This window comes from Budorcas taxicolor, chromosome 3 (genome assembly GCF_023091745.1).
Source record: "Budorcas taxicolor isolate Tak-1 chromosome 3, Takin1.1, whole genome shotgun sequence".
NCBI lineage: Eukaryota > Metazoa > Chordata > Mammalia > Artiodactyla > Bovidae > Budorcas > Budorcas taxicolor.
The window spans coordinates 118,126,623-118,142,009 of record NC_068912.1 but is presented as its reverse complement, the minus strand read 5'-3'; the positions used below and the strand labels follow the sequence as shown (position 1 = coordinate 118,142,009).

The following is a 15,387-nucleotide window of genomic DNA, read 5'->3' as shown; positions in this document are numbered from 1 at the left end:
GTCTCCGGACTTTTGAAAATCTCATTAACTCAGTTCTGTTGCTTAATCGTGTCCAACACTTTGCAACCCCATGGACTGCAGCACGCCAGGCCTCCCTGTCCATCCCCAGCTCCTGGAGCTTGCTGAAACTCATGTCCATTGAGTCAGTGATACCATCCAACCATCTCATCCTCTGTCTTACTAACTTATTAACAACTGAACTCTCCTGAGGTCTGTCCTTCCTCATAATGGTGATATGGGTGTAGGACTGTGATAGATTCATGATGAGATGACAAGATCACGGGAGGCAGAAGAGTCAGGAAACCCTGAACGATGCTGAGTGGCTTACAGAGCATGAACTTGCTACTCTAGCCTAGGATGTGTATCGCCCAGCACTTCCTTATCTGGCATCCAGAGGTTTTCCGTTCGTTTTCTCTTAACCTCGTGTTTTTCCTGATTGACTTGCTGCGGTGTGGTCCAGCCTGTCATCCCTGGGTGGATGGGGAGGTCAGGGATGGACACACTCTTCTGAGTTTTGCATTTATTTTTGTTCTTTTAGTCCTGAAACCTTTGGCCTGATGATGGCAAAGTCTGAACACCACCTGTCCACCAGCGGCTGCAGGTAAGGCCAGTTACCACTCCCTCCATTCAGGGCCTTCGGAGAGATAGAAGGGTTTGTCATGAGACGAGGTTGTGGGGGTGATGTGACTATTTTCAAGCTTCTGTTGGAGCCCATCAGTCTGGGCAGCTGTGCCCTCTGTGAGTCCAGCCTCGTCCTTTCAGACGACTGGCCCCTCAGGCTGCTCCAAGCCCCTGACGGTGCTGCAGGCCTGCAGCTCCTCTGGCTCTGACTTGGCAGGCCTTGTCTGCATCTCAGACACGTACCTGGAGTGTTCCTGACCTCTCTATTTAGGTGTTTGTGACAAACATGTCCTTAATTTCATATTGACAGACGCTTTCCCATCACCACTGGGGCAAAATTCAGACCTCAGTCTCGGGCCTGGGGGCGCTATGCCAGCACCCCCGAGGCCCAATCCCTCACTGTCTGGATCCTCTGTCTAAACAGCCTGTCCCCCTCTGCAAGTGCCCACATCCCTGTATCCTTGGATTTGAAGATCCTCCTTGTACACTTGGTCTCCTCTCCTCTCCTCTCTTCTCACTGTTTCACATCTTTGTCCCAGGACGCCACCATGCTGTCCCCTGGGGTCTCCGTCACTCACTCCTTCTCTGTCTGAGACCAGAAGAAAGATAGGGCTCAGCAGTGGGGCAGGTTGGTCAGGTGATGGGTGGACCAGTAGGCCTTGCTGGTAGAGAAGAGCCAGCAGGAAGGACGCTCTCCGCGCTCACCTGGGTAGAATACTGCTTCTCCCAGCACGGTTCCTCTCCCTACGAGGGACACAAGGCATGTCTGCAAGTTTTGGTTTCACAGCTGGCAGGGGCACCCCTGCATCCTGCGTGCCCACCAAGAACACGCAGACCGCAGCGTCCTCCCACCCCAGTGGGGAAGCTGGGCCAGAGGCACAGTGAAGGCGGCACTTAGGGTGATCGTGTCCTTCTTGAACTCCGCAGCAGCGAGCAGTCCACCAAAGCCGACGCCCACAGAGAGCTCATCAAAACCCTGAAGGAGCTGAAGGTCCACCTCCCCGCGGACAGGAAGCCCAAGGGGAAGGCCAGCACCTTGGCGACCCTTAAGTACGCCCTGAGGAGCGTGAAGCAAGTAAAAGGTAGGTGTTTGTTCCAACCTGTAGCAGTGAGTCTCAGATCTCCTCAGATCAGAGCTTAGACTCGGTTGATTTTCTGAAACTCAGTCCTGAAATAGCAGAAGGAAATCACAGAAGTCTGCTGAGATCGCAGCTGGTTGAAAACCTCAGTTCATCAGAAGTTTTCTATTGTATGTGACTTTTAGAGGAAAGAAAGAAAAGCAGGTAGAAAGCCAGCCAACAGGAGAAACCTGTTTATTAATACAAGATGGAGCTTTTGAGCCTTCTAGCATGGGGTCCTGTCACGTTCCGGAGTGTCCAGTGCCTTCCTGGCTCTGGCCAGAGAGTGCTGACGTGCATGCAGGCTGGGGCCGTGAGTACCCCCCACACCCAAGCCAGCCTGTCGCTGAGGGCTTGCCTTGAAAAAATCAGGTGAGGGGATACAAGGAGGATATCGCCTCATTCTTCTAAACGTGTGAGTTTCTGCTGTGGTTGTCTTTCCACCAGGAAGGCAGGCAGGTAGGCCCAGTGCCCATCTCCACCCCAGGCAGTAGCGGCCCGCGTGATTTGCATGCCGCTTCCCTCTGGGGGTCTGTTCAGATTTTATCACTCGATGGAAGAACACAGAAGAGCTTTCAGAACAGCAGAATCGAAGGGTTTCCCTGGTGGCTCAGCAGTAGACAGTCCGCTTGCAACGCAGGAGACGCAGGGTCAATCCCTGGGTCGGGAAGATCCGCTGGAGGAGGGCATGGCAACCCACTCCAGTATTCTTGCCTGGAGAATCCCATGGACAGAGGAGCCTGGAGGGATACAGTCCTTAGGGTCGCAAAGAGTCTGGACTCAACTAAAGCGTCTGAGCATGCACACAGCAAAATCAGCTGAGGCGTTTACCTGAGACCATGTGTGCTGGACTCTTCACAGAGGCAGCGCGGGAATCCACGAACAAACACTGCAGGCTCCAGAATGCTCAGATGCCTTGCGTTTCAGTAAATCCCACATCCCATGAATAACTCCCAGTAGAGCTTAGTCTTCCTTCAGCAGCTCTGTGACCTGGCCTTCCACCGAGCCGGTGCCCCTGCCCTGGGTCTCAGGTAACCACAGGTGCCCCTGCCTCCGGGCAGGTAAGGAAAGCGTGACCCGGAAGAGGTGCCAGCGTTTCTAGGGCACTGTTCTGCCTGCAGCCCACCCCCGGGAGCCCAAGCCCTGGACGCCGCGCCTGGGGCCCCTCTGGATGGCTCAGCCTCAGAAGCCGGCCACCTGGGGCCCCTCTGGATGGCTCAGCCGCGGAAGCCGGCCGCCTGGGGCCCCTCTGGACGGCTCAGCCACCGAAGCCGGCCGCCTGGGGCCCCTCTGGCAGAGTGGCTTTCTCACCCTGTGTGGTGTCCCAGGATGAGTGGCCAGCATCTTTCATTCTCTTGTGCAGTTTGTTCCCTGGGCTGCCATGCCAGGTGTGTTTCTAAGAGTCGATTGTGTCCAGATGGGAGCGTCTGGCCACCAAGGGGGTGGGTACAAGGGCCTGTCCCACTGTCCTGCCTGGAAACAGCGGTGTGTCATAGTATCTCAAAGACAGGCCTGTGGGGGATGCGAGCTCAGGTGGACTGTGTGGTCGTGTTCCTGAGAAGCCTGGGAATGTTCCTGAGAGGTTCCTGAGAATGATTTTAAAAGTTCTGTAATCAAAGGCCGTCTGACTTTTCAGGGGGAAAACACCTGGACTTCTGTTTGTTCAGCCTTCACACTTCTCTGGTTCTGTGCCCACTTTCTCATGAGAAAGGCATGAGTTAGGCACTGAGCTGAGCCCTCCCTGTGGTCTCTCCACAGCCAGTGAGGAGTACTACCAGCTGCTGATGTCCAGCGAGAACCACCCTTGCAGCACCCACGTGCCCTCCTTCACCGTGCATGAGATCGAGGGCATCACCTCCGAATTCATCGTGAAGAATGTGGTGAGCACCTGACCCGACCCGGGTCTTCGCCCAGAAAGCTCATGTCCACTGGCCAAGTCTCCCGGGGGGAGCCGGCCGAGCCCTGGCTTCATAGCAGCAGGGCCGGGAGTTTCAGGAAGTGGGTTCCTTCCTTAAGAAGACAGTGTAAGTCAGGGATTCAGAAGCAGCGGCCGTGTGCCAGTCTGTGCTGCTCTCTGAGGCTGACCCCTCGCAGCCCAAGCGACTCCACCCCACATCAAGGGCGTGAGAGTGAGCCCCCAAGATGGGGGGAACGGGAGGGACACAAGTAGCCCATAGGTGGGGCCCACCCTGAGGTCTGGGAAGGGGGGTGAGTCGCCCCCAGTTCTCAGTCACCAGAGCAGACTTAAGGGCAGGTGGGGACCCCGAGGTCCCAGAAGCACAGCGGTGCTGGCCTGGAGAAGGAAGGGGCTCCTGACCCTCCCAGGCCACTCCTCCAGTGCCCCGCTGCAGCTTAACCCCAGGGGAGCCCCTTAGCCCATGGGGAACCCCAGCCCCGAGCTCAGAGGGCCAGTTGGCCGGGAGAGCCTGGGTTTGGGCCAGGGCCCCAATGCCTCCAGCCCCCCAGGCAGCCCTGAGCCCGGGAGAGACATGCGCTGCAAAGGTTGACAGTCGGGGGGAGCAGGGGTGAGGCCCCTGCCAACTCCTGGGTCACCTGGGCTAGCCGCCAGCAGTGCCATGCCCAAAGACAGGGCGGGGGACAGCTGCAGAGGATTCCCGCAGCCGGGGTTCTGCTCGGCAGTGGAACCCCACGTGCTTTTCCAAACAGTATCCCATTGGGACCCCGTATGTGTAAGAGAAGAAGTCCAGTCACTGTGGTCCGTGCTGGGAAGAGGGGTCCACGACCCTTCACTTGTCCTGCTCCCTGCCCATGCCTCGGCCCAATTCTGGGGGGACCCCGATTCCGGGGAGGGTGACCTGTCCAGTCCACTCCTGCCCGGCCTCACCAGGATCACATTCTCCACGTCCCAGGATATGTTTGTGGCCGCTGTGTCCCTGGTGACCGGGAAGATCCTGTACATCTCTGACCAAGTGGCCTCCATCTTTCGCTGTAAGAGGGATGCCTTCTACAACGCCAAGTTTGTGGAGTTCTTGGCGCCCCATGACGTGAGCGTGTTCCACAGCTCCACCACGCCGTACAAGCTGCCACCCTGGAGTGACCGCCGCCAAGCAGGTGAGGGCCCTTCTCCCTGGGCAGCACGGGGAGGACTCAGCCCAGCAGGCTGGGGGCCGGGCAGGGCGACCCCTGACGTGGGGCCGCTGCCCACCTCCCCTCCACGGGACTCCGCTGCAGTCCCCCAGCGTGCCCTCCCAAAGGGGCTGGCGTGTCTGTGTAAAGGTTGTTTGTTCAGAATAAATTTAGGACAAAAGTCTTTGTAGATTTCAGAAAGGGAAAACGGCTTTAGAAGATTTTAAGGGATGTCAGGTATCTTGGAAAGAAAGGTGATGGAAGCTGAAGTCTGGAGGCGAGGCTGCAGGGAGGGGAGAAAGACAGAGACACATCTGGAAGGCTTCCTGCAGGTGGTGTGGTGATGTTAGTGCGGAGGGGAAGCTCAGCACCTCCGCGAGACCGCTGCTCCGTGAACACAGACCACGCCGTCCTCCCAGCTCAGACCCAGCTGGCTGTTGCAGGCTCTGCGGGCTCCGGGGATCCACCACGGCAGCTGCGTCCCCAGGCCCCAGGGCTCCCAGACCGCCCACTCTGCTCCTGGCCACGGGGCTCTCACGGTCAAGTGTCCTGCGTCCTTGTCCTGCAGTGTGTGTCCATCTGTGCCTAGACGGTCATTAGCCCCTCTGTGGGCTCTGAGTTCTTGAAGCTGAGATGGACCCGAACAGGAGAAGCCCCAGGGAGTCAGGAGAGATGAGCAGGAAATGGACGGGACCAGGAGTGCTCCGGACAAGCTGGACCTTGGTCATGATCTCGACCAAGAGATCCCCCCAAACTGGCTGCGTCCCCCAAAACTGACTCCTGTCCTTGGCTTCTAGATCAGGTCTCCGCTCCCATCAAAATGCTCCTCCGCCCACATCCACCTCCGCCTGCATCTCGGGTCCCTCCATGCCGTGGGGCTCCCCTCCCCTGCTTCCAGGCAGTGAGGCCCTTACCACCGCTGTCAGAGCCCCAGTTCAGCAGCTGTTCCTCCCCGAGCCCAGACAGCCGGGGCCAGGGCACAGTTTGCTCTAAGGTTGACTCATAACGAGGGGCATATGTGCTTCACGTTTCTCGGGTCAAGCCGTCTGCTTTCACCTGAAGCCCCAGCCCAGGAACTGTGCAGCCAGATCGCTCAAGGCTGCAGCCAGTGTTAGAAGGACCACTCAGCTCTCGGTCATTGCGAGGAGGGAGCTCGCTCTGCGTGTGGGCTCACAGCGTGAACGGGCACCGCCCCCCTGGGATGCCTGGGACTGCGTCTTTATCTGAAGAGAAAATAAGGCCTTTCCAGGCCAGTAATTTCATATCATTTTCCCTAACCAGTAATTCTCTACTTTTCCTTATGTTTTGTTGTTGGTGGTGGTTTCTTTGTTCTGAGTAGAGGAAGCTTTATGAGAAAGACCAAAATCTAAGGCATCTTTTCTTGAATCGTGTTTATTATGAAAACACTGTTCTTTCGTCTCTAATGAGGTCACCCAGTTGAACTCATGCTTTTACTAGACATTTAAATTTTAAAGTAAGGATTGATGTAAGCTGCGAAATGCCCTGAGTTGCTTCTATTACCAACAATAGGATGCGAAAGACTAGAGACCCGTCAAGAAAATGAGAGACACCAAGGGAGCATTTCATGCGAAGATGGGCACAAGAAAGGACAGAAATGGTCTGGACCTAACAGAAGCAGAGAATATTAAGAAGAGGTGGCAGAAATACACAGAAGAACTGTACAAAAAAAGGTCTTAATGACGCAGATAACCACGATGGTGTGATCACTCTCCTAGGGCCAGACATCCTGGAGTGTGAAGTCAAGCGGGCCTTAGGAAGCATCACTGTGAACAAAGTTAGTGGAGGTGATAGAATTGCAACTGAGCTATTTCAAATCCTACAAGATGATGCTGTGAAAGTGCTGCACTCAATATGCCAGCAAATTTGGAAAACTCAGCAGTGGCCACAGGACTGGAAAAGGTCAGTTTTCATTCCAATCCCAAAGAAAGGCAATGCCAAAGAATGTTCAGACTACCGCACAGTTGCACTCATTTCACATACTAGCAAGGTAATGTTCAAAATACTTCAAGTGAGGCTTCAAAAGTATGTGAACTGATGACTTGTAGATGTTCAAGCTGGATTTAGAAAAGACAGAGAAACCAGAGATCAAATTGCCAGCATCTGTTGGATCACAGAAAAGGCAAGAGAGTTTCAGAACTCTCTGGAACATCTGCTTTATTGACTACACTAAAGCCTTTGACTGTGGATCACAACAAACTGTAGAAAATTCTTCAAGAGAAGGGAATTCCAGACCACCTCCCCTGCCTCGTGAGAAACGTGTATGCAGGTCAGGAAGTGACAGAACCAGACATGGAGCAACGGACTGGTTCCACACTGGGAAAGGGGCACATCAAGTCTGTATATCGTCAACCTGCTTATTTAACTTTTAGGCAGAGTACATCTTGTGAAATGCCAGGCTGGATGAAGCACAAGCTGGAATTAAGATTGCTGGAGAAATATCAATAACCAAGAAGGCAATGGCACCCCACTCCAGTACTCTTGCCTGGAAAATCCCACGGGCAGAGGAGCCTGGTGGGCTGCAGTCCGTGGGGTCGCTAGGAGTCGGGCACGACTGAGCGACTTCACTTTCACTTTTCACTTTCATGCATTGGAGAAGGAAGTGGCAACCCACTCCAGTGTTCTTGCCTTGAGAATCCCATGGATGGAGGAGCCTGGTGGGCTACAGTCCATGGGGTCGCTAAGAGTCGGGCACAACTGAACGACTTCACTTCAGTTCACTTCACTTCACTTCAGATACGCAGATGACACCACCCTTATGGCAGAAAGTGAAGAGGAACTAAAGAGCCTCTTGATGAAAGGGAAAGAGGAGAGTGAAAAGCCGGGTTTAAAACTCAACATTCAGAAAACTAAGATCGTGGCATCCGGTCCCATCCCTTCATGTCAAATAGATGGGGAAACAATGGAAACAGTGACAGACTTAGTTTCCTGAGCCTCAATATCACTGCAGATGGTGACTGCAGCCATGAAATCAAAAGACACTTGCTCCTTGGAAGAAAAGCTGTGACAAACCTAGACAGTGTGATAAAAAGCAGAGTCATCGCTTCGCCAACAAAGGTCCATATAGTCAAAGCTATGGTTTTCCAGTAATCATGCACAGATGTGAGAGCTGGACCATAAAGAAAGCTGAGCGCTGAAGAACTGATGTTTTCGTAATGCTGTAGAAGACTCTTGAGAGTCCCTTGGACTGCATGGGGATCAAACCATCCATCCTAAAGGAAATCAGTCCTGAATATTCATTGGAAGGACGGATGCTGAAGCTGAAGCTCCAGTACTTTGGCCACTTGATGTGAATAAGAGCTGACTCATTGGAAAAGACCCTGATGCTGGGAGGGACTGAAGGCGGGAGGAAAAGGGGATGACAGAGGATGAGATGGTTGGATGGCATCACCGACTCAATGGATGTGAGTTTGAGCAAGCTCCGGGAGATGGTGACGGACAGGGAAGCCTGGCGTGCTGCAGTTCGTGGGGTCGCAAGTGGACTTAGCACGTGAAGAACAGCAGTCCCCCCAAAAATGCTTGGGTTGAGACACTCGGGTGTTTATATGCAAACACTCTGCCCACGAGTGAGCACAGCTCCCAAAGTTAAGTGCTGTTAGCACGGCATGGTTCCGTGAGTGCTCACTTGTGAACTAGCCCTCACCTCGGTCAGGACTGGAGTCAGAGCTCTGTACCCTGAGGGCTCCGCTCGGTGGCAGGTAAACCTGCTTCGCACCCTGACTCTCGATTCTCCTGCCTCATCTGTAGGAAATAAAAGCGCCTTCCGGGGTCAGCCGTGTGACGGGGACTTTCTCTTTCAGACTCTTTTACTCAAGAATGTATGGAGGAGAAGTCTTTCTTCTGCCGAGTCAGGTGAGCCCAGTTCCTGAAGGTGGGGAAGGTGCGGGAGTGCCCTCGCCCCGCCACCTGCCCAGGCCCCGTTCTCTGGGGTGGAGGCTCAGCAGGGGCACCTCTGCTGCATGGCACGCGTGTCCTGAAAAGTCCGCGTGAAGACACGCTTCCATAGGCCAAGCCGTTCTGTTTTGTTTCATTTTTTGGTCATGCTGCTCAGCTTGTGCGACCTTAGTTCCCCGCCCAGGGATCGAACCGGGGCTCTGGCAGTGCCAGCGCTAAGCCCTAATCACTGGCCTGCCAGGGAAGTCCCGAGCCGCATTTTAAATGTGCCTGGGGAGTTAGGAGAGACGGGCCAACCATGGGGTGACTGACCGGCTCCTCGTGAAGAACGTCAGCCTGGGCAGCCCAGACTCATATCTGTCACCTGGGAAATTGGCCAGCTCCCCCCCGCTTGGAAAGACATGAACCCCAGGTTCTGTGAGGACTCCAGAAGCTTGTGTAGCCTTTGGTCTGGGTGTGTTTTCTCAGGGAGAGCCCATAGCTTTCCCCACAGGTTCTATGAGGATCCTAGAAGCTCATGTAGCCTTTGGTCTGAGTGTGTTTTCTCAGGGAGAGCCCTTAGCTTTCCTCACAGCTCTGTGAAGACCCCTGAAGCTCATGAAACCCTTAGTTTAAATGTATTTTCTCGGGGAGAGTCCACAGCTTTCCCCACAGGTTCTGTGAGGACCCTGGAAGCTTGTGTAGCCTTTGGTCTGGGTGTGTTTTCTCAGGGAGAGCCCACAGCTTTCCCCACAGGTTCTGTGAGGACCCTGGAAGCTTGTGTAGCCTTTGGTCTGAGTGTGTTTTCTCGGGGAGAGCCCACAGGTCGGTGGCCCTGAATCAAGGGACCCGTTGAACGTCCGGCTACAGTGTCAGGAGTGACTCCAGCCAGAGTTGGGTACCCTCAGGAGTTGGGGCTAGGACCCCCGCACTGGAGCAGCAGCCCTTCCCCCAATTAAAGTGCAAACTGCCCCAGAGAAGGGCCCCGGAAGCGCTCCCATTGCTCAGGCCAGTGGCTGTCTGATGGTCGCCTCACTGTCCCCAGACGTCCGAGAGCAAGGACAGAGGAGAAGGGTGGTGGGTCGCAGACCCGTTTGCAGGCTGGAGGCACAAATCAGAAACCAAGGGAGCGTGCCTGACTCGAGCTGGGTGAGGGGCCCTGCTCGGCTCCGTGGACATCTGTGCAATAAGTAAAGGACTGCTGAAACACAGCAGCCGCTGTTGGGGGAGAGGTAACCAGCAACAAAGGATGAGTCCTTCTGCCCTAATCCCCGGCCTCTCCTCCCGCCCTCCTCTGCAGTGTCGGCAAAAACCACGAGAGCGAGATCCGCTACCACCCGTTCCGCATGACGCCCTACCTGGCCCAGGTGCGGGAGCATCAGGGCGCGGAGAGCCAGCTTTGCTGCGTGCTGCTGGCGGAGAGAGTGCACTCGGGCTATGAAGGTAATGGGCCAGCCTGCTCCCCGGCTTCCGTGCGAGGCTCAGATGTGTGTCTGTCTGGTGGGCTCCCGGCGCCGCCTCTCCCAGCCTCAGGCAGGGTCTCGCCCCCTCCAGACTCGGTCGCCACCCACCTGTGTCACTGTAGCCCCTCCACACCTCCTCCCTGTCGGCCAGAGGCTCTGGGCCCGCATCGCTCACTGGGTCCAGGCGTCATTGGACTGTGGCTGCCCTCCCCTTCCCCGGCCACAAACTTTGTTCTAATATAACCACATTCGAATCAGAAGTCTGTGCGAAATTCTTTTCTTTCAGCCCCTAGAATCCCTCCTGAAAAGAGAATTTTTACGACCACACATTCGCCCAATTGTCTGTTCCAGGACGTGGACCAAAGGTAAGCCAGGCAGCACGGGTCCCCACCCCACCCAGCCAGCTCTCCCCTGCCCTCCCGCTGGCCTTGGAGTCGGTGCCGTGCCCTTCACAGCAGCAGGTTCCCCGCCCCAGATAGTTTCTGGCTCATCACTGTCTTGGCAGTTACTTAATAACTAAATAAAGCTCAATGAATTTTCGTGATTTTGATGTTGAAGCTATTTAGCAAAAGCTCAGGCTGCATGTTGTGTGTAATAATCAATGGAAACACTCCACTATACGTAGACAATGAAATAATTATAGAATCACACTAAAACCTCCTAAGATATGGACGCTACATAGATGAGACATGCTAGGGAGCTGGTCATCATTCTAGCTGAGCCTGTCTGCATACCCTGGTCTAAACCTAGTTCTGAAGTCGGGCGCACACATCAAGGCTGGTGCAGCCAGTGCTAGGACTGAAGCTGAAGGCACCCTGGCAAGGCCCCAGCAGAAGTGCGTCTCCAGCCTGCCTGCCACAGGCCGCTGCAGGGAGGGGCCACCGCCATACCTCTGCCCAGAGCCCTCCCGTGCTCCCCGCCTGGGTCCTCCACGCAGGGTGCTGTAGTCGGTGCCCATGGCCCTGCTGGGGTCGGGAGCACTGACCGTTCTGAGGGCTCTGGGTTCACAGGTGTGGCTCAGGGTCCCTGTGTGACTTCCTCAGCTCCTAGGTACGGGCATGAAGACACAAAGAATGCTACTGCTGTTTCTGCCAGCAGGGCTCTGGGAGAAGTCTCCTGGGAAGACCCACAGGGAGCTCGCTTGGCTTTCTGCAGGGTGTCTGTGCAGGGTCAGGCCCCCCCACCGCCTGCACCAGGCCCAGGGACACTGGGTGCCCCTGCCCCTGGCTGCAGGCGGCCTGCTCTCCGGCAGCCAGGCCCATCAGCCTCCCCAGCCCCAGGCTGCTCAGGTGTGCGTGACCAGCCACCTGCAGCTTTGAGGTGTAGGTTCCAGGCCCCACGCGGCCCTGGGGAGCAGGATCCTGGAGGTTGGGGCCTAGGAGCTGCATTTGTGAAGCAACCCCAGGATAGTTTTTATACCTCCAAAAGCCTAAGCATTCCTGCCTGCAGCTGCCCCAGGTGTCCACTCATTTGTGTGCAGGAGGCCTGGTGAGCTGGTCACTGTGGGCCAAGAGGCTGCAGAGCCTGGCTCAGTATGCCCAGCAGACAGTCCAGCCCACGGAGCCCAGGCTGACCAGGGCTCCTTTCCCCTCTTCCTCTGCTTTCTCCTCCTCCCCCTCTGGCCAGGATGTGCTGTACATCCTGTCCAAAGGAAAATACCAGGCTCAGAACGTGCCCCAGGCAAGAAAGAGGCAATCAAAGAACTCCCACGAGGAAGTTCTCCCCACACAGAACAGGGAGGCTTTGCTCTAAGGAAAGAAGGAGCTGCTCCACGTGAGCAGAAGTCAGCTTGAGAAACAGCTGCTGGGATGAAAGGGAGACCGGCCTGCTGAGAAGGGAGACTGAGATGCCACTCAGAACAGGAGCTGAGCCACCAGAGGGTGCTGGACTGACGAGGGTCAGGACCCACAGTAGGGACAGGACTCACAGAGGCAGAAGGGGGGACTACAGAAGTCCAGTGTAAAACGTTGCCCAGAAAGCAAAACAGCTGCACCCAGGGAAGACCTGATGGGCACAGGGCAGGGTCCCAGTCGGCGATGGCGGCTCCTGGGGACCAGACACCGTAGCCGCAGGTAGGGCGGGAGGAGGACGCCTGGAGCTGGGGAGATGCCCACGGGCAGGGCTGCCCTGGTCCGGGCAAACTTGCTTCAGAAAGTCCGTGTCAGGCCGTGTCTGGCCAAACTCAGGACACCCTAAAAGGAAAAGCTCTTAGAAGAAAACAAAAACGTTGTCATGATGGGCTCTTTCAGGAAGTCAGCCTCAGGTCTAAGCACTGAGCCTGTGACGGGCCTGGCTTCTGGTCGCAGACCCTCAGCGATGCTGCACCCTCGGTTTGCCAATTAAAGAAAAGCCTGACTGTTGCCTCGTCAGCACTGGTACCCAGATTTGGTCTTTAGGGAGTGGGGAGCCAGCCTCGTTCCTGGAGATGATGGGCCGGCCGCCGCTCCTGGAGGCCGTGTTCTGGCCGGCATCCTGAGCGCGGCCGTGACCCCGCGTCACTGGCCTTGCAGGGCCGTCCCTCTTCTGGGCCACCTGCCCCAGGACCTGATCGAGACCCCCGTGCTCGTGCAGCTGCACCCCAGCGACAGGCCCCTGATGCTCGCCATCCACAAGAAGAGTAAGTCCCCTCCTCGCAGTCCTTCCAGGGGGTGTAGGCAAAGCTAGTGCAGTCTGGGGGTGTCTTCCCGAGGTCAGCACCCACCAGGACCGGTCCAGGGGGCTGCGGGCAAGGGCTGTCCCACCGCCTGCCTTGAGTCCTGGTGGTTGAGAGTAGCCCACCGCCTGAGTCCTCCATGTCCCGTTTTGATTGTTGGCTGCACCAGCAGGGAGGAAGAGAGGAGACAGGGTCAGCTGGCAGGGTTTGGGCGAGTAGGGTGGTTGGCCCAAGCCAGGGGCGTGGACAACCCTGGTCCTACAAGCCCACAGACAGCCGACACTGAGTATCCTGCTGGGAGAAGACCAGTGAGGCTCGCAGGGACGTGTCCTAAAATCCACGAGGACACTGCTGCAGGCAGCCCCGTGTGCAGCCTAAAGGAAAACAAGATCCAGAGCAGCGGCTTTGAAGGGGTATTGGTGTCTCCGGAGTTTTCAAGTGACTCCAAGATTGAGTGCATCTCCGCGTGTCTTGTACTGCAAGCACCGGCTGCATCTGCTCACATCCCGAACTCTGTCCTCCCTCCCCTAGTCGTGCAGTCTGGGGGGCAGCCCTTCGACTACTCCCCGCTCCGGTTCCGCGCCCGAAATGGGGAGTACGTCACACTGGACACCAGCTGGTCCAGCTTCATCAACCCCTGGAGCAGAAAGATCTCCTTCATCATTGGGAGACACAGAGTGAGGCTGTGAGTGCCCCCAGGGCCGGGGCGCGGGGAGCTGGGAGGGGCCGACCCAGGCCACCTCCCACCACGCACCTGCCCCCCGGGGGGCGGGGCCTCCCCCAGGTGGACGGGGAGCGGGCAGGTGGCAGCCCAGGGGGTCTGCAGGGAGGAGGAGGCAGGGGCCCAACTCACAGAGACAATGGAAACCCGGCAGGGGGCCTCTGAACGAGGACGTGTTCTCTGCCCCGCCGGGCCTGGAGGAAAAGGCCCCGCAGCCCAGCGTCCAGGAGCTCATGGAGCAGATCCACCGGCTGCTGCTGCAGGTGGGTGCGCTGCCCCCTGCCCCCTAGACAGCCCAGAGCCGCCCCCAGACCAGGCTCTGCCCCCCTTCCCAGGCCCGTCTCCCGTTTCCAGCGCCACCCTGCACCCTCGCGCTGGTGTCCGCAACTCGCAGCCCTGGGCCAGCGGCTGTGGTCCCCGTGGGTGGAGGCGGGTGGGGGCATCCCTCCAACTCGGGAAGCCGAGCTGGCCCCAGGGGACTGGAGAAGCCCCCTCCCGTCCTTAGGGACACAGCCCTCAGGAAGAATTCCTGTGAGCACTTGGGCCCCGGGAACGACTTCCTGCTTCTCGGTGCCCAGGGGCTGGGGGTACTGTCGGGCACCTTGTTTTGTCTCTCAACCCCGTGGCCATGGATTCCCTGGGGACTGGGATCCAGGCCTGGCCCCATGGCTGGAAGCAGGGAGCCCACCACCGCCCGACCCTGGGCCCAAGCCTGGCCCCACCTGGTGCCCACCAAGGGCCACCACCCCCCGGCAGGTCACGGCCTCTCTGAGAGTCAGCGGGGGACCACGTGCCACCTGTCCAGACTCCTCCTGCCGCTGTCTCCACAGCCCGTGCCCCACAGCGGCTCCAGCGGCTACGGGAGCCTGGGCAGCAACGGGTCCCACGAGCATCTCATGAGCCAAACCTCCTCCAGCGACAGCGCCGGCCAGGAGGACCCCTGCCGGAGGAGAGCCGTACGTGCCCCGCGGCCCCTTCTGCCCAGCACCCGGGACGCGGGTGACCGTGCGCTCTGAGGCCAGTCCTCGCTGGGGCCAGGCCTGTCTGACCTCAGCTGCTTCTGGCTGCTCTAAACTCGGCTCACCTGAGACTCACTCCAGCCTTGAAAGGGTGGGAGCAGCTGCACGCTGTGGCTACAGGTGTGGGTGAGAACTATTTAAAGCAGGCAAATCAGACAAAAGTGAAGATCAAACTGTAGGATTAGGCTTAGAAAGAAGACAGTGTAGCCTAACGTTCACTTTATTCCTTATTCTTCAGAATCGTAAAATCTGCTTTGCTTGGGTCTCAGATCTCATACAGAGCTTGCTTCTCTGTTGCTGTGGAGAAGGAAATGGCAGCCCACTCCAGCTCTCTTGCCTGGAGAATCCCATGGAGCGAGGAGCCTGGTGGGCTGCAGTCCTTGGGGTTGCAAAGAGTCAGACACGGCGGAGCGACTTCACTTCACTTTCTCTGCTGCTGGGGCTGGCTGGGCTTTTCTCTTTCTCAGTCTGTCGGGCACAGGTTGCAGGGTCTCCTGGGGTGAGTAATGTGTTCATTTGTTTTTGTTTTTCTTCAAGGAAATTTGTAAAAATGGTAACAAGGCCAAAAGCAAAAGTCATTACCCTGATGAATCTGGAGAACAAAAGAGCAAGCCAGCTTCAGGTACCAAATGATCCAGCATTTCCTTAGCGAGGCTTCAGTGTGGCAAGACGGGGAGGCGGGTATGACTCAAACTCTGGATGCAGGGAATTTCCCCTTCGAGTTGGACCGTTCGCTTCCGTGCTGACTCAGGGCTCGGCCTGGGGTCCACACCACAGCCCCTGTCCAGGGGGCCCTGCCCCCAGAGGCCCACGA

General features: G+C 57.0%; 1 protein-coding gene across 2 annotated transcripts in view; it reads left to right on the top strand.

Moving 5' to 3' along the window:
- PER2 (period circadian regulator 2) overlaps nucleotides 1-15,387 on the top strand; it is a 40,046-nt gene that overhangs the window by 9,885 nt on the left and 14,774 nt on the right. Inside the window, exons 3-14 of one of the 2 annotated variants that reach the window (XM_052636569.1) lie at nucleotides 539-601; nucleotides 1,549-1,703; nucleotides 3,498-3,619; nucleotides 4,610-4,811; nucleotides 8,645-8,696; nucleotides 10,018-10,160; nucleotides 10,467-10,545; nucleotides 12,577-12,797; nucleotides 13,365-13,518; nucleotides 13,709-13,817; nucleotides 14,385-14,510; nucleotides 15,111-15,195. In XM_052636569.1, coding sequence (XP_052492529.1) covers nucleotides 539-601; nucleotides 1,549-1,703; nucleotides 3,498-3,619; nucleotides 4,610-4,811; nucleotides 8,645-8,696; nucleotides 10,018-10,160; nucleotides 10,467-10,545; nucleotides 12,577-12,797; nucleotides 13,365-13,518; nucleotides 13,709-13,817; nucleotides 14,385-14,510; nucleotides 15,111-15,195 — 1,511 coding nt within the window. The remainder of the gene's footprint in view (nucleotides 1-538; nucleotides 602-1,548; nucleotides 1,704-3,497; nucleotides 3,620-4,609; nucleotides 4,812-8,644; nucleotides 8,697-10,017; nucleotides 10,161-10,466; nucleotides 10,546-12,576; nucleotides 12,798-13,364; nucleotides 13,519-13,708; nucleotides 13,818-14,384; nucleotides 14,511-15,110; nucleotides 15,196-15,387) is intronic. The other variant, XM_052636570.1, reaches the window with a different exon arrangement.